We start from the raw sequence: 21355 nt of genomic DNA on the forward strand, positions 1-21355 counted from the left end.
TGGTTATTGTGTGTGCTGGTAATCGGATTTTGCACTTGTTGTAAATCTGTTAGAAGGTACGACAAGGGGTGGAGGCATCACTAGAATTTATTGGGTTTATGCTTGTGTGGAATGAGCAGAAACTTGCAACAGAGCCCACAAAAGACCCGGGGGTCGTTAAAGTGGATTGCTTTGCTTTTTTTTTTTTTTGGAATATGGAATGCTTTTTGAATGACATTAAATTGTGTCTAATAATTTTGTAGCGTTGAGCTGAAACCCTGTGCCTTCAAATTGGATGAGGCTTGGGGAGCAAGATAAATAAGAAAATTTCTAAGAAAATATATGTTGGGATGGCTGCTCGCTCCGTAATAGAAATTGTGATTGAATTTTATAAAAGCTGCTTTCAAACGACAGTAGAGCATAGATTACCTCCTTTTGACCTGAATCACTGTTCTAACGCTATCAGCAGATTTTATGCTTTCAGTTTTTGAAGTATTAATCAGTAGCTTTATGAGTCATCCATTCATTTCGTAGCATTTTAAATGGGAGATTTGTGACAACATGACAAAGTGGTAGGGGTCTGTCTGACGCTACGTTCCTGTCAGATTTAATCATTTTCCAATGCTCCAAAACAATGTTTACGATACTTTTTTTTATTACACCGTTCAACCAAATCGTAAATATAAAGGGAAGGCGCAAGTTAGTGATGCACGGTGTTATCAGCTAATTAACGAGAAGAACGCAGAGAAAAAGTTTCCACTTTCGCTACTCCTTAAGTTCATTATCATCAACAAATCATTATCATGTTTCACTGAATATTCATTCATGCATTTCGATAATTGTATTCGTGCCTGGAATTGGGCAAATGAACAGGATTTTGACTACCCCAATGAAAAAATGTGTTGGGAAATTTGATTATACCGAAACAATTTGTCAATGTTGCAAATAAGCTTTATTTTTTTTGCAAAATAAATCTTCATTCAAACTAAAAGGCAGAAATATTTCGTTTTCTGAACACTTTACCCTACTAGATAAAAGCGGAGTATGGAATTTCTAGTATGTTTGGCAGGTTAAGCATTCAGAATAGAATTTCCATCTAATTTGCTGTTTCTTAATTATCGAACATTTTTGTTTGCCAAACGCCTTCTAGAAGATTTGACTGAACCTAAAAGTGCTGATATGCCAACATTTGGTGCTCGATAAAGTTACATGCTGTCCCCTTATGTTTAGTTGTGAGTGAGAGTTTTTTTTATGTTAACTTACCGGAATTCGGGAGTAGCTCGTTAGCCATACCCATGTATCACCGCCTGGGGCAGCACCTTTCATGCCAGTTTTCTTGATAATCTCAGCATCCTTCTTTTCCAGTTCACTACGCAGCTTTGGGTTGAAAAACTCGACATTAGGTCCTGCGAGCATGAACGACAAAACAGTCATAAATAAAAGCTGGATACAACTATACCTGCCACCAATTCTTCCCCCAGGGAAAATAAATCTAATCGTTTATCTTCTATATGCTAAATCAAAGTGTGTATTTTTTGTCGTGATAAACGCACTCACCTTCCTGGTCGGGAACCAGATTGTCATCAAAAGGGTTTAGATCTCGTCTTCGTCTACTCTCTATAATTTTACTTGATTTTCGTTCGTTTTGTACTTGCTGATTTGTTGTTTGATATTTTGAATTTGTGCTGAATAAAAGAGAAAAATTGGAGTATGATATTGAATTGTGGTGTCAGTTCCATTGTCGTTTTCTTGATTCGACGACATGTCAGTTTGATTTAAGATTTATGATGTAATAGTTGTTCTGTATGGTATTTTCATATTATCTTTCTAAATTGCATAGACAACCTGCACCTGCACCAAGTGGAATCTTTTTCGCCATTTCTGAAACTTTACTTTACTTTACTTTAGTTGTTGTAATAACTAAACATCGTTGCCTTAAACAAATATAATATATATAATATAAACGCAGAAAAGGGAATGAAACGTAATTTTTAATAGTGAAACAAACCCGTTTGAAGGTTGTTCTGAATCTTTGATCGCTTCGAGTTTATACAAATTCAAAACTCTCTGACAATTTTATGTGTTATATAAATTATGAACAGGAACCCTTAAACTTTTCACTTTTGCGTACAATCTTCGAACAGGTCTGATGTTGTGGTGCAATCCATAATTGTTAGCAGGATAATTTAAAATTTGTATAATTTTTTTTCCATTTTTTTTTAAATTGCTTACCTGTATTCATGCTTAGTCAGTTCTTCTGGGAAAAGTTTGTCGTTGAACTTCACATTATTATTGAGCAGATAGTTGCGTACAATTTCCTCTACGTTGGCACTTAAAACTTCGCACGGTGGATTAACGTCTGTTTTTAACACCTCTTTTGCATGCAACTGTGCACTGACATAGTTAAATCCCAGATAGGCAAGGCCAAAAATGCAACACACCACTGCAGTCAATATAAAGTAGAGATTCCGAAGCGCATTTCGTAGTTCACAAATTTCGTTACGACTTGGTTTTGCACTTTCTGTTCTAGGATCACTGTTTAAATCACTGATTGAAGACCGCTTTGTCGATCGTTTCGGTTTGGCACCATTTGCCAAATCATCGTTTTGTAGCAATTCATCACACACTTTAATGTTCTTCTTTTTTTTGTTCGATAACGAAACTGGGGAATTTTCGGTGGATTGGTGTTCAGAAGGCATTTTCAATATTGAATTGTGTGGCTCACTGTTGTTTATTTTATTGTGATAGTTTGATGTCTCTGAAAATTAACCAGTTGATAGTTTAGTTAAACCAGTTGATAGATAGTTAAACTAAATGTTGTGATAAAAAGGTGAAGGTATCGATAAAGCCTTTAAGTTTTGTTTGGTTAATCACTTTTTATTTTCGTTCCATGAGCAATCTCAAGTTCATTTCTCAGCTTAATGAATATGTACAAAGCCATATTATATATATTCATATATTTACATATCTACTCGACAAGAAAGTGCAGTAAAACAATGTGCACTTCAAGAATTGATTCGATTATTAACTAAAATCATTTCAGCAATTGTTATGCCGCTGTGATATACCATATGGTTGTAACGAAGGCCAAGTAAATAAAGTTTTGGTCCCTGATGGTAAAGAAAATCTAGCAGTTTAATATGTTGTGAATAGGGTGTAAAAGTGAGCGTATAAAAAGCCACTTGGGCAAATTAAATTTTCTCAGCCTCTTGAAAGCTCTCCCTCAGAATGTCTGAGTTTTTTTCTACGTCGTATTCTCCTCCTTACTTTCCTTTTTTGTGAAATTGGTACCCTTTGGCTGTTGGTGAGTGGTAAATGGAATTAAAGTTTTTTTCCCGTTCTGGCTGGGACCTCTCATTCACACCATAACATTAATTTAACTGTCTTTCGATGAACAGAACAAACATGTTTAAAGTATTCAATCTTCAAAATATGTTTAATTTTTGCAAAAAATCCAAAAATTTCAGTCAAATATGGATAAATTTCTAATTATTTGCTCACAAGCAATGTAAGTTTTTTTTATATAAGGAGCCATTTCACGCATCACGTAGACCTAGGAAATCGTGTACCGAGGAAACGCATTTTAGCTTTTTACGTTTTGTTTTGCGAACAATTCTGTTCGTCGTTTCGAAATTTGGTTGGTGTAAGTTTCCGTAGTCCTAAATACAAAACAAAATGTAAACGATAGAGGACGATGACGTGCAACAATTTGCATCTGACTCAATTTGGGCAAAAATGTAGATACTACAACAAAGCGCGATGTCGGCGAATTGTAGATGGCGCCTGATTATGTTTAATATGGAAACATGGATTTCGCCACAATACTCCTCGCAAAATTAGCTGTCATGAAATTTTATGAGAGGTGCGAATGGTTTCAAGGCAATTTTCTAAGCCATGTGTATCTTATAGGGGGGAAAATACCCAAGTTCAAGAAAGAAATTCCCTTGTCACCGCCAAAGGGCCAGAATGACGCAGGTTAATGGGACGTATAAGTGAATTTGTTGCTTGAGAATGAAACGAGTAAAAAAAAGTTGAAATTCAGGCAAGTTTCTGTTTCAGCTCAGTTGCTGTGTCTCGCAGAACTTTTTCATTTTGTCCCTAAAGCGTTTAGCATAATAAATTATACGGTAGGTTGTAAGTGACAGAAAAAGACAAAATTTACAAGAAAAGAACGACTGCCAGTGCCACATACAAACAAGGACTGAGTCTGAGTCAAGATGTGCAAACTTTTGGTTGTTATCATGTTAGCATTTAAAACATTTTAATTTGTTGAGATCTTCCTTTGCAGCTTTTACTATATTTATTGTGGTTTCATCCGTGTTTGCTTTCACATAATTTTTATAAATGTTTTTTGGGAAACAAGCATCAAACACCCTACTGTTAGCTTTTTTTAATTTTATGTTCATGGTTATATTTCTAGTGTACTTCAGTTTTCACTCAACATCATACATTGAAAAGATGTCACAGTCAAGTGAACATTTTGCCCACGTGAATGCTGGTTCATGCCGCAACAAGAAACACTTAGCCATGTCATGACTAGTGCATAGTTCATAGACGCAATACATAGTAAATGTATAAGATATTTAAGGATTTATAACTAGGTTGTTAAATATAACAACACCAATTAATAAGGTGTCACCAGCATGTTTTTTAGAAACGCCTCAGCATGTGCTGTTTACAATTTCATTTTCATTATGATTCTTGGCCTCCATGGCTATCCTATCGCGATCCTGTTATGTTCTTCTCACAAATGCTTTCCGTTCACGCTGCGGTAATTACGAAAGCTATTAATTATGTCGAGTGTATTCATCATCATCATCGTCATTGCTTGCCGTCATCATCCGAGGAACCCACTAAGTATTAGCAGCAAGAGCAGGAGGATCTGACGCACCCTCGCAGGGTGGCAACATAAAGCACAGGCCAAAGCTCTCTAAAATGCTGATGCTTAATGTTGAAGTGCATCATTATCATCAGCAGCAGCAGCAGAAGCAGCAACAGCATCAGCAATAAAGACGAGCTGACATGCACTTTCGGCTGATGAGTTGGTGAAATCCACCGTACCTACGTTATGATAAAAGCCGGGGTTAGGCCACCCACTACCCAAACAGAAAACCAGGCTCACAGATACACATATATGTATATTGGCATGTAGACAATTTTGACATGACGCTGGATAGCCAAACTGTTTACCCAGCAACAGTTTAAGCTGTGAAAATGGTATTATTTCTGCATTGTTATTAAATAGGCGCATCCGGCAGACAGCTGGTTAAATGTCAATTATGTTTAAGCGGTGGTGCTTTTCTGCAGATGAATCCCAAATTGTAGCATTAAATGGAATTACAAAACAGTCGTGAACAAAATCTCAGAAATAAAATAACGCGTTGAAGTATGAATCGTGGAAATGGTCCAAACAAGATGTTACAATTTTCCATCTGGTTCGGTTCTCAGAAGCAGATATCATAATTTATGACTTCTCCAGTGTCGTGATAATTCTGTAAACCTCGCAGGTAGAAGCTTACGGATCGAGAGCTTAGCGTGGGCATTAAATTTTAATCAGGTTAGGAATAAAGGTGCCATACTGAAACTGGGTGCCGCTTCCTCCCGAGTATCAGCATAAGACTTTATGACTTTAATTACATCTACACCACCATCACGCTTTTCACGGCGGATACAAGTTGCGAAAAGGAAGAGTCAACAAAGGACTTCGCGTTATGATGGTGAGAATGATAACAAACAATAGCTAAAGGATTTTCCCACCCACTGCAACTCACTCCTGTGGAGAAGGGTAACTTTTTCAGCGGTGGATTCCCGCACACAAACAATATTTTATCATTCCCTACGGAAAGCCTTGAGTTTCAAATTGCGGTGAAGAAAAGGTGGGATAAATTATATTTCATTATGGCAGGAGATTTGTTCGTTCGATGATATTTTTGTGTAAGGATGAAATTTGCTTCTTTTGACGTTCGTTCTAATGACTAATTTGAAACCTGTTGAACTCAAACCGGGCACACATGGAAAGAACATGTTCTAAATTTTTAAAACATGTTTTTCCTTGCAAAAAAATTAAAACATCTGATTAGTCTGTTTTTTTTATTAAATTAATATTCAAAATCTCGGATTAGTTTTCAATCGACATACTTACGAAAAACCAATTTCAAAAATGCTTGAGATTGACCATCTACACGTTCTTCAATCGCCCTAAACTTAGAAAAAAAGAAATGTTGTTTCAATTTGAAGAAAAAGGAAAATTAGTGCCGGAGGTCACGGTGGCACTTACGGCTTTTTGAAAACTAAGTCGAGAAATCTTATTTCCAATCGAAGAATGTGTTTTTTGGTGAAATTAAAAAAAATATATGCGAGTGCATTTATAGAAAATATGCTTCTAAAAAAATTATCCCTGGAGTACTAGTTAATAATCAGAATTACTATAAATTTATACAACTAGGCTTTGCTGAAGAGTTTTGCAACGAGTTCCATACAAAAACAAATGTAACCCATTTTTGGGCAATAAAAAGTGTGTTTTTCGTAACTCCAGAGAGACAGGTAAAGTAAGTAGTTTCTCAAAGAAATTCGACGAGAAATGTTTCTTCTTTGGACTTTGTTCATCGGGCAACTGGTTGCTGTGACACGGCCTCCAAAAGAATAAATTTGGACTAATGAGTTTTTCTGAGTGTCACTTAATTATTAGACCAAATACTTACGATACGGTATGAGAAAAAAATCTTAATAAGATAAAGTTGTGACCCACTTATTTCACTGGCACTGCAAAGATTTTATTCAATTTTCTGTTTTTGTCACTCGTCCAGCGTTAACATACTATCAAGCTTTAGCGCCAAAAATAGCTGCGGCATGCACAACTGGCAAGCATTTATCATAAATTTCTCTTTTGATATGCTTATAAATTCTCGACGTTATTATTCTCATGAATTCGTTACCACACCACCACTGATTTTTTCCGGATATTTCACTTTTCTGTTACTTGTTGTGTTATTCCAATATGCCAAACACAAACTTTGCAATGATAAACACTAATTGAGACATAATTCACAGATTGATTCACTTTATCATTGTTTGATAGTAAACTGAATAGCACGTTTTTGTGGTGGCTATGAATTTTACAGATGTTTTTTCAGCGGTGGGTGGTTATCGCACCCACCAATACACTTTGTTTAAAATATCCTGGACCGAACTGTCGGGACCTTGTGGCGCAACGAAAAGACCGAACTCAACTGAAGCAACATCGTTGTTACGGCTCAGTTTTGTTTCGATAGAAGCATTACTCTCTCATTTTGAGAGCAAATCTGTAATGTCGAATGTTGCCAGAAATAAAATCACTATCGTAAATAGAACGACGGGAATATTTCCAAGATTTTGGCTTCACTGCATCATTTTGTTCACCCGAACACGTGTCCGGAACTCTCTCGCAATGTAGGATGCAGTGCGCAAGTCGCTGGTATTGTTTACATCTCGTTAGCAAGCAAGTTGTGGAATGCCGGCCGGTTTACATATTTAGAAGAAAAAAAAAAACAATTGTCAGCGCAAGTACACCAGATTCACACCAGTTTAAAAGATGTTATTGAAAAAAAAATTTACTTTAGTAAAAAAGATGTTTTTTGTCTTGTTTTCTTCACTTTTTCACTATACCTCGCGGCGCGTCAAAAACCAGGATCAGTTTTTCAAAAATTCATATCTCAGGACCTACAAATCGCAATTGATGATTGTGTTATAAAGATTTTATTTTTTGCTGAAATCGCTCAAACTTTCTGAGATACGTATATGAATTTTTAGGATACAGGTAATAATTTGGTCACACGATGTCTCATCACTGCATTGACCATACATAACTAATCATATTTGGAATGAGAACTCGTCATAGAAGTACTGTGTAGATACCAAAATACAAAATTAGAATATTTGTATAGTTTTATCCATTTAAATTATATTAAAAAGAACCAAATTTCAGAAATCCAGGTTTGTTATGCACCTTGAAAACATATTGAAAATTCCCATTACGCGTGGTTTAATTTAAACATTATTTGTTGGCAATTTTCATAAAATTTTAATTTTGGATTTGTATAATATATATGTAACCCCTTATTTAAAAGCTCTTAGTCGTGGCACAAACCGGATAAATTTGGATTTCACTTACACATAGTTGTTTTTCTTTTCTGCTCTTTTGCTCTCTCCACGCAGCTTATGGAGTGGCGAGGTAGTTTTGACAGATGTTTCAGAAACGCCAGATTTGTATACGAACGGTATACGGTGTCGGCAACAAATTACATTAATTGTTTTAGTTAATAAAATAAACATATTTGAAACAGTTATGTGCGCATCTTAGGACAAGTGTTTAATTTGATTAATTAAAGTAGTAAGTTTTTAGATAATAAGGTGTGTTGAACGTGCGTAACAATCATATTTTTAAATAGATTTATACGGACTGTTTTGGTTGAATTTTGCTTTCGTCTGACACTTCGTCACACTTTCTTCCGAAAATCACATGATTCAGCAACAGTACCGCTGCTACAAATCAGTGTGAGATAATATTTGATCTGTGTTGAAACTCTTGGAATTCGTTGTTGAGACCCTCGATTGATAAAACATTTCAGGAATATCAAAACGTCTACATAACAAAGGCCAGCTGGTGGATAGAGAGGACGACGAGTGGTGCGGAAAACCCGTTTTTGCTGTATGGTTCGCTTGGCTGCTGATTTCACTTCTTGCTTTTGGCTGCACAAGGAATTAACTTGACTCTTCAGTTCCCATTCAGACTTTGGCTCAGTCGGACGTACTAAAGCTTTTCTGTTCACACGTTCGAGGATTTCGTGGTAACTACAACTCGTGTGATATAACTGGTTCGGAGAAGGAGATTCACATTATTTGTCCGCAGGAAATTATCGGACAGGGTCACTGGATCTGATTCAACAACGTGTCCAGCATTACATAATAACTGAGGAATTACGGTATTCACACGTTTCAAACTGGCCTACTGAGGGAATAACGGTGTCCCGCCTTGGAGAAAGTGTCTTGAATGAAAAACGTGGAAGTGTGAAGAAGAGAAAAAAGAAAGTTTTCGTTCGCGTGCTGTATCATCATTCCGTAGTTTGCTGCTTCATTGAGAAGAAAGTTTTGAGCTCCACGTACGATCGCATCAAGATGAGCAGTTGGCCGCAGAACGTTGGAATTTTGGGGCTGGAAATCATTTTTCCGTCGCAGTATGTTGATCAAACAGAACTGGAAGTATTCGATGGCGCGTCGGCAGGAAAGTACACCATCGGATTGGGCCAAAGCAAGATGGGATTTTGTTCTGATCGTGAGGATGTCAACTCGCTCTGTTTGACTGTAGTGAATAACTTGCTCGATCGGCACGGCATTCCGCACTCCAAGATTGGACGTCTTGAGGTTGGAACCGAAACCATCGTGGATAAGTCAAAAAGTGTGAAATCGGTGTTGATGCAGCTTTTTGAACCAAACGGAGTAACCGATCTTGAGGGAATTGATACCACGAATGCCTGTTACGGAGGGACTGCAGCTCTCTTCAATGCATTGAACTGGGTTGAGTCTTCCAGCTGGGACGGAAGATTAGCGTTGGTGGTCTGCGCTGATATTGCTGTTTATGCGCAAGGATCTGCTCGACCTACGGGAGGCGCTGGAGCCGTGGCCATGCTGATTGGACCCGATGCTCCGCTGGTTATTGATCGGGGCATGCGTGCGTCGTACATGAAGCACGCTTATGATTTTTACAAGCCGGATCTCAGCTCGGAATACCCGGTAGTGGATGGAAAACTATCAATTCAATGCTATTTGAGTGCATTGGATAATTGCTACCAATTGTATCGTAAAAAGTACGCCCAAAAGCACGTGAATGCTCCTGCCGTAGACCTTAATCTGTTTGATGCCATCATTTTCCATACGCCGTACTGCAAACTGGTTCAGAAATCTTTGGCCCGTTTGGGTCTCAATGATTTCGTACTGACTCCCAAAGATAAACGTATCGAAATCTACCCAGGATTTGAGCAATTCATCGATGTGAAACTTGAGGATACTTATTTCGATCGGGACGTCGAGAAAGCTTTTATGACACATTACACACCTGTATTTGATGCGAAAACTAAGAAATCACTACACTTGGCCAATCAAGTAGGAAATATGTACACACCTTCGGTATATAGTGGTCTTGTGTCACTTTTAATCAACCACGAAGTTTCTGAGCTGGCTGGCAAGAAGGTTGGAGTCTTTTCGTATGGATCGGGCTTGGCTTCGTCAATGTACTCGATATCTATAACCGCAGATGTGCAAGCCCTCGGCACATTCAAGTCGCATTTGAACTATGTACAACCACTGCTTGATGCTCGGAAGAAGGTAGTTCCTGAGGAGTTCACCAAGCTTATGGAAATCCGAGAGAAAAATAATCATGCCGCTCCTTACGAGCCGTCTGGAGATGTAGATGTACTGTTCCCGGGAACCTACTATCTCAGTTCGGTTGATAAAATGCACCGGCGTGTTTACCAACGGACTTCGACTAACAAACCAGAAAAGAATTGCTCTTCTTAGTGCTGCCTCCTAATGGGCAGGAATCGAGCTATAATATATTTGAAGGTTATTTATATGTGAATGTTTATGGTCATGTTTTGTTTTCTCTCTATTCTATGAAAAGAAAATGTACGTTTTGCTCAAATCAAAAGTGCTTTGTGTTAATTGAACACTTCATTATAAATCCCAGTGTTTTCTTCAGCTTTAGTATATAATACTTTGGAGACATGTACATTAATATTTTTCTAGTATTAAACCAGTTGTTCGTAAAACAAACACATAGCATAAATATTATTTGAAGACTGGCCATCAGGTTTGCTTTTTCATTTCAAAACTCGCCGTTACATAACCTTGAAGGCGAATTTGTACTGTGTCTTGCACATCTAACGGTCCAACCACAAACCAAACACCCGTAGATAGTAATAATAACTGTAAACATCTTGTAATCATCTCAATCGGCCAATTATGTCAACCAAATAGAAGAATATATATTGCTACAATTTCATCTATATGACAAATACAAAGAAAGAAATACAATAAGAAACCAACGAGTGGATAAATAAACCGTGTTAAAATCAAACACGCAATAAAGCTATAGCTAATGCACTTTGTACATGATCATCGTTTCTTTGAGTCTTAAGGCGATCCGAAATGTCTTACCTTTGCTGTACTTAACTTACAATCGTACTAATTGCGACTTATTGCGAGACCACCACCGTAGGTTGACAAAAAGTGTGAAAACTGGTAGAATAGGTTTGACTAACATAAATAATAACAAATCTTGTAGACCTGGCCTATTGTTATTGAATGTATAGATTTTGGTGAAGGGCTATATGGTTATATTTCATTTTTGTTTATCTTGAGCTGATCCATGAACGTTAGGTTGCCCAGAAAAAATGACCCCCTGCTCCATATGCGGAAAACGGTTTTTGTGGGTTATTTTAAGCATCTGTGTAAATTTTGAGCGAAATTGATTATGATTAACCCATTGATACTCGAGCCTAAAGTTGGTGAAAAAATGTTTTTCATGCAGAAATGACATTTTTAAATCGCTAATAACTTTTCAGGATCGAGTTTTACAGCTTTGGCATGTTCGACAAAGTTGTAGAAGATTAAATTTCCAATAATCTTTTTCGAAGGTTATTTTTTTTTTCTTTGGTGGATTTACTCGATTCATTAAGCACCCGCAAACTCTGTTCCCAACTTTGCATTAATCAGCTGTTGAAAGGTAGTCCACATCTCAGCTTAGGATAGTAACTTCACACAAGTTATGCTTAAACAACGAAATAAATGAAATGAAATGAAATTAATAATTTCCAGTGAGAATCTCACTTTTGAGAATATTTGGATGGAAGTAGTGCGCCCTGCAAACAACACCGTAAAACATGAGTTTTTCATACATTTTTTCGATTTTCCCATACAAACTTCACCCTGGAGTATGGCCGAACATGACCGATTTTGCTCATATGTAACCCAGAGTCCTAAAATAGCTCAAGGAACAATAATCAACTTGTGGAGCGAGGTTTTGAAAAAAGGTCCCATATTCTGGGCACCCTAATGAACGTCCAACGTCCATTTCATAACATGAGTTATTATTACCAACGGATTTGTAATATTAAAAATTAAAATTTAGTTTTCTGTATAAAGTATAATATTCCTAGTACATGTTTATATCAGTTTTTCCTCGAAGAATTATATTAAGTACAGGTTCAAACCGGTATAAGTTTGCTCCCGTTGGGTTGATACGTGTGTTGAAAGTTCCATTTACTTTAACGAAAAATGGTTTATGCTCTGCGTCAAAAAGATCCTGCAAAAGTTTAAAATGTGTTAAAACAATATTTGATTAGATCGTGAAATTTAAACTTACGTAAACCATGTATCCTTTGATATACTGGCTGCCATCTAGTCCAAGATCTTCAATCACCTTGACACTGACGGAATACGGTGCTCCGTCGGCTCGTCGGCTTACAAAAGCTATGCCATGGGTCATCTCATCTTTCACCTTCGGTAGAATAGGTTTTTTCCATATCTGAAAACGAGATAAAATATGTAAAAAACCGGAATTAGTTTTAGGCTGTTACAAAGGCGAACGGATAAGATCAGGTTTTTCTCGTGCTCAAAAAGTAGATAAATCAGCTAGCGGTAGGGGAAAACTATCTATTACAGCCGTTCATGTACTATTGTCTTATTAGCAGTTTTGCTCCAAATTTCACCTTACACCAAATGTGTTTACTCAAACAACTTGAAAACAACGTAATTAGGAAAATAGTTAGTTCTTATGATACAAATGTGTGATACAGATGTACAATGTCCATAACATATGGACAAATGATATTAAACCTGAAGGAAATTGTTAGTTTCCCCCTAGGTATTATTCTCTAGAATCTGTGATTCTTAGACGCTAATTTGTAATTCAAATTTGGTTTCCAATTCGCAGCTGTTTCCAAAGTTTCTTCTGTGTGCTAAACCAATGCCGCAATTTGAAAAAAAAAAAAAGATCTCAAAGTTATAGATATCAGATTCAGTTATAATATCTGAGAACTGTATTAGAAATCTTGTAGCTGTACTGAAGTGTTTTCTTTTTAAATTTCATCATCCCGGTACGAGAATCGAACTCACGACCTCTGGATTGGAAACCCAGCACGCCGCTAGTCGAAACCCATCCCCTACCGGTCAGTATTCCCAGTGAGCAGATTTGCTCTTTTAAGGGATCTGACGTTGCCGAGCCAGACGGGAATCGAACCCATCACCTTCCGCTTACAAGGCGAAATCCGTAACCTCACGGCCACGGTAGCTCGACAAATATCACCTACCTCGATATTGTTGACTGTTTTTACTAACAACCCTTGAATGCCTAAGGAGTCTTGATTCATCGCAATTATCTCTTTATTCAAAAGAAGAGCTTTTACATCCGGTGTAACTCTTGCTAGATCATTAGATAGAAGAAAAGGTGCCGCGAGAATAGTCCATACTGCCAATTGTGATTTACTCTGTTCATAACTGAGGCCATAGTTGCCAAGAACGAGCTGGTAAAAGAGATTTATTAGATTTGAATTTCTTAGATCTGCAATAGTAATAAGCTACCGTATCTGGATCATTCCAGTGGCCTGGCCCAGAATGTGGTTGAATGCGGTCCTGATTGTCTAAAAAAAGATCGTTAATTAACTAAATGAAACACCATTAAACAACAATTTGAAAAAGGGTTTTTTTCTATTCAAAAGGGATGTGTAATCAAAAATAAATAAATTTAAAATAAAAAATGGATAGTAGACTGAAGTTGTGGTTCTACTTGTATGGAGAGTTATGGTCAATATTATTAAATCGTTTTTTTTTTTCTATTTCTTTAAATTACGTTAATGCTTGGGTAAACCCCTTACATTTCAGTTGAGTTTTTAAGAATGGTTATTACAGTATAATTAAACATGAAAGTATCTTAATTAAAATGTTATTGGGTAATGATAACATACCAGAAAAGTACTGCGTAATTGATTCAACCGAGCTATGAGAATCTTCGATATCACCCCAATTTCTCCACATATTGCAGGTCTTCTTAAGCGTCTCGTAGTTTGGCTAAATATATAAATAATTAAATAAATTAACTTTTTACTATTTAAGCGAAACTATTCGCAAATTAGGAAAACAGTGAGAAATGGCAAGAAATTGTCTAAGATTTTGAAATCCGTAGTAAATTTTGAATTTAGACTGTTTGTTTAAATCCAAGGTAACGCCGTTTTGAAATTGACTACGGGATTAAAAAATGCAATACATGGAATTGTACAATTATGAACTTACAGTTATCCCGTTATACTCCTGATAAGCCGGCCAACTGCAAGAGTATAAGATTGGTCGACCAGTTTGGTTCATAAGCTCTCCAAAATATATATAATCTGAATTTAATTTTGAAGAAAATGCATAATTGTATAATTGAATCAAATCATATACTTAGTACTTACCATCAACCATTTTAACTTCGTCTGCATAACATCCATCGATTTTAATAAAATCTACTTCCCACTCAGCAAAGGTTTTTGCATCTATTTCAAAGTAATTTTTCATTCCTGGATATCCAGCACATGTGTGAGTACCAATGTCTTGGTATATTCCGAATTTAAGTCCTTTTGAGTGTATCTGTAAAATTCACATATTTAGTATGGGTCATTAAAAAGACATTATTAAAATATGTACATAATCTGATAAATATTTTATCCCACTGGGGAAACGCTCTGGATCTGCATGCAACTTTCCTTCCGAGTCTCTTTCCCTCATCATCCAGCAGTCATCGATATTTACATATTCATAACCTGCATCTAGATATCCCTCCAAAACCATCAGGTCAGCAGTTCTCATAATCAAATTTTCTGAAATGCATTCTTAAAAGCACATACGTTTAGCTAGAATTATTTTTTATATTGTTCAAATAAAGGAAATTGAAATGTTGCGATACTTCACGTATGACCGATGGTCACAGAGGTGTTAATGTTAATGATTATTATTAGTTCAATGCGTTCAATCCAGTTTCAAAATTTACCTGTTGGATATTTTTTGCAGTCAGTTATGCAACGAAATCTTTCCCAAGTCATCCAGCCCATAGGTGGTAACCGTGCCAATCCATTTTCAAGACCGAGAACAACACAAAAATGAAAACAAGCAATCAGTACTACTATCCCACGCATAGTGTTAGCTTTTACTCAAATAAAAATGAACTAAATTGGTAAGTGTTTTGGAACGAGCTTTTATATGCCTTCACAACGAAAAAATATCTCAAGAACAGCTCAGCTGGAGGTACCATTGTCTTTGAAGTGTTTATCTTAATGTCAATACACTAGTTATTTCATAGGTGCAAGGGATCATAAAGAGGTAGAACTCAGGGTTCAGCTGATTATTTCATGATAACCAAAGTTGCATAAGAGATTACTTTCTCTCTTTGGTCAGTAGTCCCTGTATTAAAGTGGATCGAAGGCGTAATCTCTAAGTATTTATGGTAGGAATGCTGCTATCAACTTCTATTTGGGTTAAACAAACGTTATTAGCTGATTTTTTTTTTCGATACAACACATTGTTATTTTCTCACAAAATATTTAAAATTACATGCTATTCAACATTTTTAAAGGCTTACGGAATTGTTATGTACAATAAAGTTTTACTATCCTTTTAGTCAGACGTACAAATCACAAGGTAATAATTTATTTATTAATTTATGGATTTGGGTTGAATTTGTACATTGTTTAGAAATTAAATCATAATGATAAATAAATCGTAACTGAAAGACGCAACTTTTAGTACCTAAAAAAGTATAGTTCATCGCTAAAATTTCAAAATTATCGTAGTTTTAGTTAAAAAAGTTGATTTTTATTCGTTTTCGTTAATAGTTATCTCAGGAACGCACGGGTCCTCCAATTTTGTATGTAGGTATTATGTGATACTTCCCGAGGAATCCGATAAAAATATTGTCATACATAGGCTCTTTAGTCCAGACACGGTCAAAACGCCGAGGGTGTGGGTTTTAAACAATAAACTGCAAAGAAACAATATAGGAAGGCATTTGAGGGTTGATATTGTATTTTTAATGAATTCCTTGACAATTTCCTAAAACATTCAACCAGAAGAAAGTCTTTTGATCTAGTAGTTGGAAAGTTACGAGTTAAAGAATAAAAAGTTTTTATGAAATCGTCAAAAAAGAGGGCGAAGCCAAATTTTTCGTTCTATAATTTGATACCTTCCGCTCTCGATATCTTCTGCAGTGAGTCAAATATTTGTCCGTACCCCTCTGTACGGAAACTTTTTTTTATGTATAAGTACATAAAAATCTACTAAAGTTCCAACTTTTATACATCAATCAACGCGGCAGAATGTCCTCTTAAAGATCCTGTTATTGAATTTAAAAAAAAATACTTTTAAAAAATACAAAAATTGTTTACTGAAAAAAGTTAAAAAATGACATGACATTTTTAAAAGAGGTTCGGATGGCTTACAGGAGGATAATTAAAACACGTGTGTTACGTTTAGAGCGGTTGTTAATAGACTAAGATTTATTGTAAACAAAGTAAACAGGAACATCTGCTGACAGTTCTGTTGGCGCAGTAGCGCGCAAAGGTAATGGGGCAGTGGTTGCCATCTCAACACCCCTGCTCAACCACAGCACCGTCCAAGCCCGATCTTCGTGCACAACTCCCTGAAGGAAGTCGCCGGAAGGCCCTTGGTCATCATGTCGGCCTGCTGTGCCGAAGAACGCACGAACTTTAGCTCCAACACTCCCTCGTTGATCAAATCTCGCAAGAAATGAAACTTCGTGTCGATGTGCTTGAGCCTCCCGTGATCACGCGCATCCTCGGCAATCCGAATTGTTGATTGATTGTCCTCGTGCAGGGGAATCGGCCCGTCCGGCTTCAATCCCAAGTCGGCGAGCACCCGCACCATCCAGAGAGTATGGCACGCGGCGGTACACAGCGCTGCAAGTTCAGCTTCCGTCGAGGACAACGAAACGGTTGGTTGTTTCCGGGTAATCCAGTTCACCGTGCAACCGTACAGTTTGAAGATGCACCCTGTCACCGATCGTCGATCGACCAGGTCGTTCGCCCAGTCAGCGTCACAGAAAACTTCCAGCAACGGCGCCTCCTTCTCGATCCGATAGACAAGCCCGACATCCAGCGTTCCTTTGACATACCTGAGCACCCGTTTAAGGTGGATCCAATGCTCATCATTTGGGCATGCCTGGAACTGGCTAAAGTAGTTTACTGCAGCAGACAGGTCCGGCCTCGTGGTGAGTGCCGCGTACATCAAACAGCCAATTAGTTCTCTGTACGGTTTGGTGGTACGCTGCGCTTCAACTCCCTTCTCCAGTCGCAATCGATTCTCCATCGGCGTCGACGTCGGTTTGCACTCCATCATGCCGAACCGTTGCAGCAAACTCTCGAAATATCGCCGCTGACTGATTCGCATGACCCCTGGCTGCCGATCGATGGTCAATCCAAGAAACTGTCCCACCTCGCCGGCGTCCGTCATCTCGAATTCTCCGTTTAAGCACTTTTTCACGACCTTCACCAGCTTCAGCGACGACCCAACAACCAAAATGTCATCAACATACAGTACTACGATGATCTGCTCTCTTCCGGTTCCTCGTACGTACAGGCACTGGTCGTTAGGACTACGGACGAACTTCAGCTTCTGGATGAACTCGTCGAAACGCTCGTTCCACGCCCTCGACGCTTGTTTGAGCCCGTACAGCGATCGATGCAGTCGGCAAACGAGGTCCTTCCCCTGCTGAAACCCGTCAGGCTGCGTCATATAGATTTCTTCGTGCAGGATCCCGTTCAAAAACGCCGTCTTTACGTCCATCTGGTGAACGTGCATCTCTTGCCGATGTGCCAGCGCCAACACCAGCCGCAGCGTGTCCAGCTTCGCCACCGGGGAGTACGTTTCCGTGTAGTCGAATCCCACCTTCTGGCTGAAGCCTCTAGCCACCAGTCTCGCCTTGTATTTGTCGGCCACAACTCCGTCACCGCGTTTCACACGAAACACCCACTTGCAGGTGACCGGCGTGCGACCAGCGGGGAGCTTCGTCAAGGTCCAAGTTTTATTGCGCCCCAACGAATCGATCTCCTCGTCAATGGCAGATTTCCATCTGCTCCAGTCGTCCCGTTTCTTCAGCTCAGCAATCGTTTGTGGAATGTTGTCAAGGAAACTTGTAGCACACAAGGCGAAACCAGCGTAATCCATATCGTAATCACGATGCCAGGATGGAGCTGTACGATCCCTCGGCGGTCTACCAGGATCAGCGTCAGCGCCGACTTCAGGATCTTCTCCGACAGGACCTTCTTCTGCGGCGGGAACTCCTCCCGCGTCCGGTTCTTTTTGATCGCCGTCAGCTTCTTCGTCGTCGTCGAAACTGCCGAACTCTTCATCGGACGTCACTTCTTCTTCTCCTTCGCGCTCGGCCGGCGCGACAGGGGCGACAGGTTCTTCAGCTTCGTCAGGAATCGGGCACACCACGAACTGCTCCACTTCATGCTGGTCGTTCTTCTTCACGGTCGTTTTGGCTTCGACAAAATCCACATCTCGAGCAGTGACAATTCGTGTGTTGACCGGATCCCAGACCAGATACCCGTTCGCAGCGTAACCGACCAGGAAACCACGCCAAGACTTCGGGTCCAGCTTCTTCCGGAGTTCTTTCGGCACATGTACAAACGTTTCGCACCCAAAAACTCGCAGCTTCGAAACGTCCGGCTTTTTCTTCTCCCAAAGTTCGAACGGTGTTTGTTTGTAAACAACTGCGCTGGTCGGACTTCTGTTCAGCAAATATGCCGCCGTTCGCACCGCTTGCCCCCAGAAACGCTTGTCCAGTCCCGAATCCAGCAGCATTGTCCTGGCCTTTTCGACCAGTGTCCGGTTCATGCGCTCGCTCGTCCCGTTCTGTTCCGGTGTGTACGGAACGGTGAACTCGATCTGGATCCCCTTCGTACGGCAAAACTGCTTGAAACGCCGGCCGGTGTACTCGCCACCGTTGTCGCACCGCAAACGGGAAACCTTCGTCTGGAACTTCGCCGTGGCCAGCGCCTCGTACTGCTCGAAACAGCCCAGCACTTCGTCCTTCGATCGCATCAGGAACACGACGGTAAAGTGACTCCAATCGTCTTCGATGCACGACTGGCAGACAATCGTTTGGTCGACTCCTTTGTCGACTGTCAGTGTCAGCCCTGACACCATGTCGTTTCGCGCGAGATCTGTCAAACTTCTCTCGTTGAGGTGGCCAAATCGACGGTGCCACAACACAGAATCACTCTGAACGCGGCCACAAGACAACAGTGACTTCTCGCAATCGAAAGGACGAAAATCCAGCTCGTACAGCTTATCACGTCGAGCACCACACACAACAATTTCGTCGCCGCGGTAAATCAGCGCTTTACCACCGTCGAAAACAACCCGCATCCCGGCTTTCTCGATCCGTACCACGGAAAACAAGTTGTAGCGCAGTTGCGGAACAAAAAGGACATCTTGCACAATGCACTCGACGGACCGGCCACCCACAACAGAGAACATCTTCACAGTGCCAGCGTGTTCGGCCACAATAAACTCCCCGTCCTTGGCCACAGCAATCTCGATCGGTTTGGACAGCTTGTGCAGCTCGACAAACAACTCTTTCTCTCGCGCCAGATGGTCCGACGCCCCGGAGTCAAGGAACCACTTTACCCGCCGCTGCACTTTCTGCGGCTCGCCGCCGCTCACGCCCACAAAACAAACACTGTTCCGCTCACTCGTGCCAGCAACGTTTGCTTTCGCACCGTGTTGTTTTTGGTAGTACTGTTGTTTCTTCTTCTTTTTCTCCGTGCAGTCTACACTCTTGTGGCCTTCCTTTTTGCAGCTGAAGCAGCGGATCTTCTTCTGCATCTTCATTCCGGAGAAAGCAGCGGCCTCGTTCCCGGCGGTGAGCGAATCGACGCCCAAACCCTTCTGCTTCGTCTCCTCGTCTAGCAACCGACATTTGACGAATTCCATCGATAGATTCTCCTCCGCCATGGTCTCGATCGACGTCACCACGGTAGCAAACGCCGACCCGAGCGTCAGCAGAAGGTGGCATACCGCGTCAATGTCGTCCATCACGGCCCCGGTTCCACGGAACTCACGCACCAGCTTGTCGAAGCGCAAGAAGTGGTCCGTCAAACGGCCACCGTCGAATCGCATGCTCAGGATTTGCCGCTGGAGATGCATTCGGCTCGCGACGCTCTTCCGCTCGAACACATTCTTGAGCGTCGTCCAGATTTCCTTCGGCGACTGCTTGTCCTGAACGTACTCGAGCTGGGAATCGTGAATGCGCTCGATCAACAAACGCTTGCACTTCCGCCTTCTCTTCAGCTGCTCTTTCCGCCTCTTCTCCTTGTCCGCCGAAACCGTCGTCGAATCTTCCGTCTTCGGAATCAGCTCAGGAAGCTCTCCAACCTCGTGTAGAATGCAGTCGTCCAGCTCGTACTCCTCCAGGAGTACCAGAACTCGATACTTCCACGCGGCAAAGTTCCTGCCGTCAAACAGCGCGACATGGTAGCGATCCTCGCGCACAACCGCGTCCTCCGACATCCCGACAAGTTTACTGTGAAACGACAACCCGGATTAGCAACGGGCTGGGCCCATAACCTAAAAGAGGTTCGGATGGCTTACAGGAGGATAATTAAAACACGTGTGTTACGTTTAGAGCGGTTGTTAATAGACTAAGATTTATTGTAAACAAAGTAAACAGGAACATCTGCTGACAGTTCTGTTGACGCAGTAGCGCGCAAAGGTAATGGGGCAGTGGTTGCCATCTCAACAATTTTCTGCAGCAAATCCACTGTTGCAGATTTTGATATATAATTTTCCTTTGGGTGTACTAGAAAAAGTTATCAGAAGTTCAAAATTGTCACAAACTAGCTTAAGGGTACACAGCAACGAAGAAAGTTGTTGTCTGCTTATTTCAAAGTTGTCAAACATACCGACCCAATCCTGCAACAACGTGGTTGTACAAATAGTGAAACTATGTTGTAAATTACTTTGTGGAAAAAAAGGTTTCAACGTGGTTTTTGGATGGTCCACCCGTAGTTTTGAAGATACTAAAATGTCTGTAACAAAAATCTGGGTGCAAAAGCTCTGCTTGTGTGCACCGTTAAAGTGCATAAATCGACGGTAACATTTCAAAAGCCATCATGTACATTTTGACACTTTCTGGGTTATTGCATATTCTGAAAGTACTCCTAATAAGCTACCTCTCCACCAAAAATGAGCATAAGTTACTTCAGTAAAGTCTTTTTAATCATGATTTTAAATAAAGTAACATAAACAAAATCTCTGCCATCAACAGTTACTGTTTATATAGCCCTGT

General features: G+C 39.9%; 3 protein-coding genes across 10 annotated transcripts in view; 1 reads left to right on the plus strand and 2 right to left on the minus strand.

The window, feature by feature from the left end:
- The window catches only part of LOC120428074 (uncharacterized), a 23726-nt gene extending 16513 nt beyond the window's left edge, over nucleotides 1-7213 (minus strand). The window contains exons 1-4 of one of the 4 annotated variants that reach the window (XM_052709530.1): nucleotides 6920-7213; nucleotides 2212-2737; nucleotides 1537-1664; nucleotides 1243-1385 (exon numbers count right to left, since the gene is read on the minus strand). In XM_052709530.1, the coding sequence (XP_052565490.1) occupies nucleotides 1243-1385; nucleotides 1537-1664; nucleotides 2212-2678 (738 nt within the window). In that variant the 5' untranslated portion in view covers nucleotides 2679-2737; nucleotides 6920-7213. Of the gene's footprint in view, nucleotides 1-1242; nucleotides 1386-1536; nucleotides 1665-2211; nucleotides 2738-6680 lie in introns of all 4 variants that reach the window. The other 3 variants (XM_052709531.1, XM_052709529.1, XM_052709528.1) reach the window with 3 other exon arrangements.
- A 984-nt stretch (nucleotides 7214-8197) lies between these two features.
- LOC120430975 (hydroxymethylglutaryl-CoA synthase 1) lies at nucleotides 8198-11122 on the plus strand. Of its 5 annotated transcripts, XM_039596110.2 has the most exons (4): nucleotides 8201-8347; nucleotides 8406-8509; nucleotides 8586-8804; nucleotides 8867-11122. In XM_039596110.2, the coding sequence occupies exon 4, from the start codon at nucleotides 9133-9135 to the stop codon at nucleotides 10528-10530; it is 1398 nt and encodes a 465-aa protein (XP_039452044.2). In that variant the 5' UTR covers nucleotides 8201-8347; nucleotides 8406-8509; nucleotides 8586-8804; nucleotides 8867-9132; the 3' UTR covers nucleotides 10531-11122. The 5 variants fall into 5 exon arrangements, with proteins under 5 accessions (XP_039452043.2, XP_039452044.2, XP_052565492.1 ...); XM_039596109.2 differs by lacking the exon at nucleotides 8406-8509 and having other exon boundaries at nucleotides 8198-8347; XM_052709532.1 differs by having other exon boundaries at nucleotides 8406-8511; nucleotides 8586-11122.
- A 639-nt stretch (nucleotides 11123-11761) lies between these two features.
- Nucleotides 11762-15375, minus strand: LOC120430979 (alpha-N-acetylgalactosaminidase). Its single transcript, XM_039596117.2, has 9 exons — nucleotides 15038-15375; nucleotides 14695-14879; nucleotides 14463-14637; nucleotides 14302-14396; nucleotides 13977-14079; nucleotides 13594-13652; nucleotides 13323-13535; nucleotides 12377-12538; nucleotides 11762-12316 (listed from the first exon to the last, which is right to left on the minus strand). Exons 1-9 carry the CDS (start codon nucleotides 15180-15182, stop codon nucleotides 12167-12169), a joined length of 1287 nt encoding a protein of 428 aa, XP_039452051.1. The 5' UTR covers nucleotides 15183-15375; the 3' UTR covers nucleotides 11762-12166.
- Between the last annotated feature and the right edge of the window lie 5980 nt (nucleotides 15376-21355).

Source organism: Culex pipiens, chromosome 3 (genome assembly GCF_016801865.2).
Source record: "Culex pipiens pallens isolate TS chromosome 3, TS_CPP_V2, whole genome shotgun sequence".
In the NCBI taxonomy this organism is placed as follows: domain Eukaryota; kingdom Metazoa; phylum Arthropoda; class Insecta; order Diptera; family Culicidae; genus Culex; species Culex pipiens.

What these genes read in the sequence shown, in the direction of transcription:
- LOC120430975 (XM_039596109.2), top strand. Translation starts at nt 9,133, where the DNA reads ATGAGCAGTTGGCCGCAGAACGTTGGAATTTTGGGGCTGGAAATCATT.
- LOC120430979 (XM_039596117.2), bottom strand. Translation starts at nt 15,182, where the DNA reads ATGCGTGGGATAGTAGTACTGATTGCTTGTTTTCATTTTTGTGTTGTT. An exon ending in CTGCAAAAAATATCCAACAG is followed by an intron (nt 14,880 to 15,037) that starts GTAAATTTTGAA and finishes TGTGCTTTTAAG; the next exon opens with AATGCATTTCAGAAAATTTG. An exon ending in TAAAATATTTATCAGATTAT is followed by an intron (nt 14,638 to 14,694) that starts GTACATATTTTA and finishes TGAATTTTACAG; the next exon opens with ATACACTCAAAAGGACTTAA.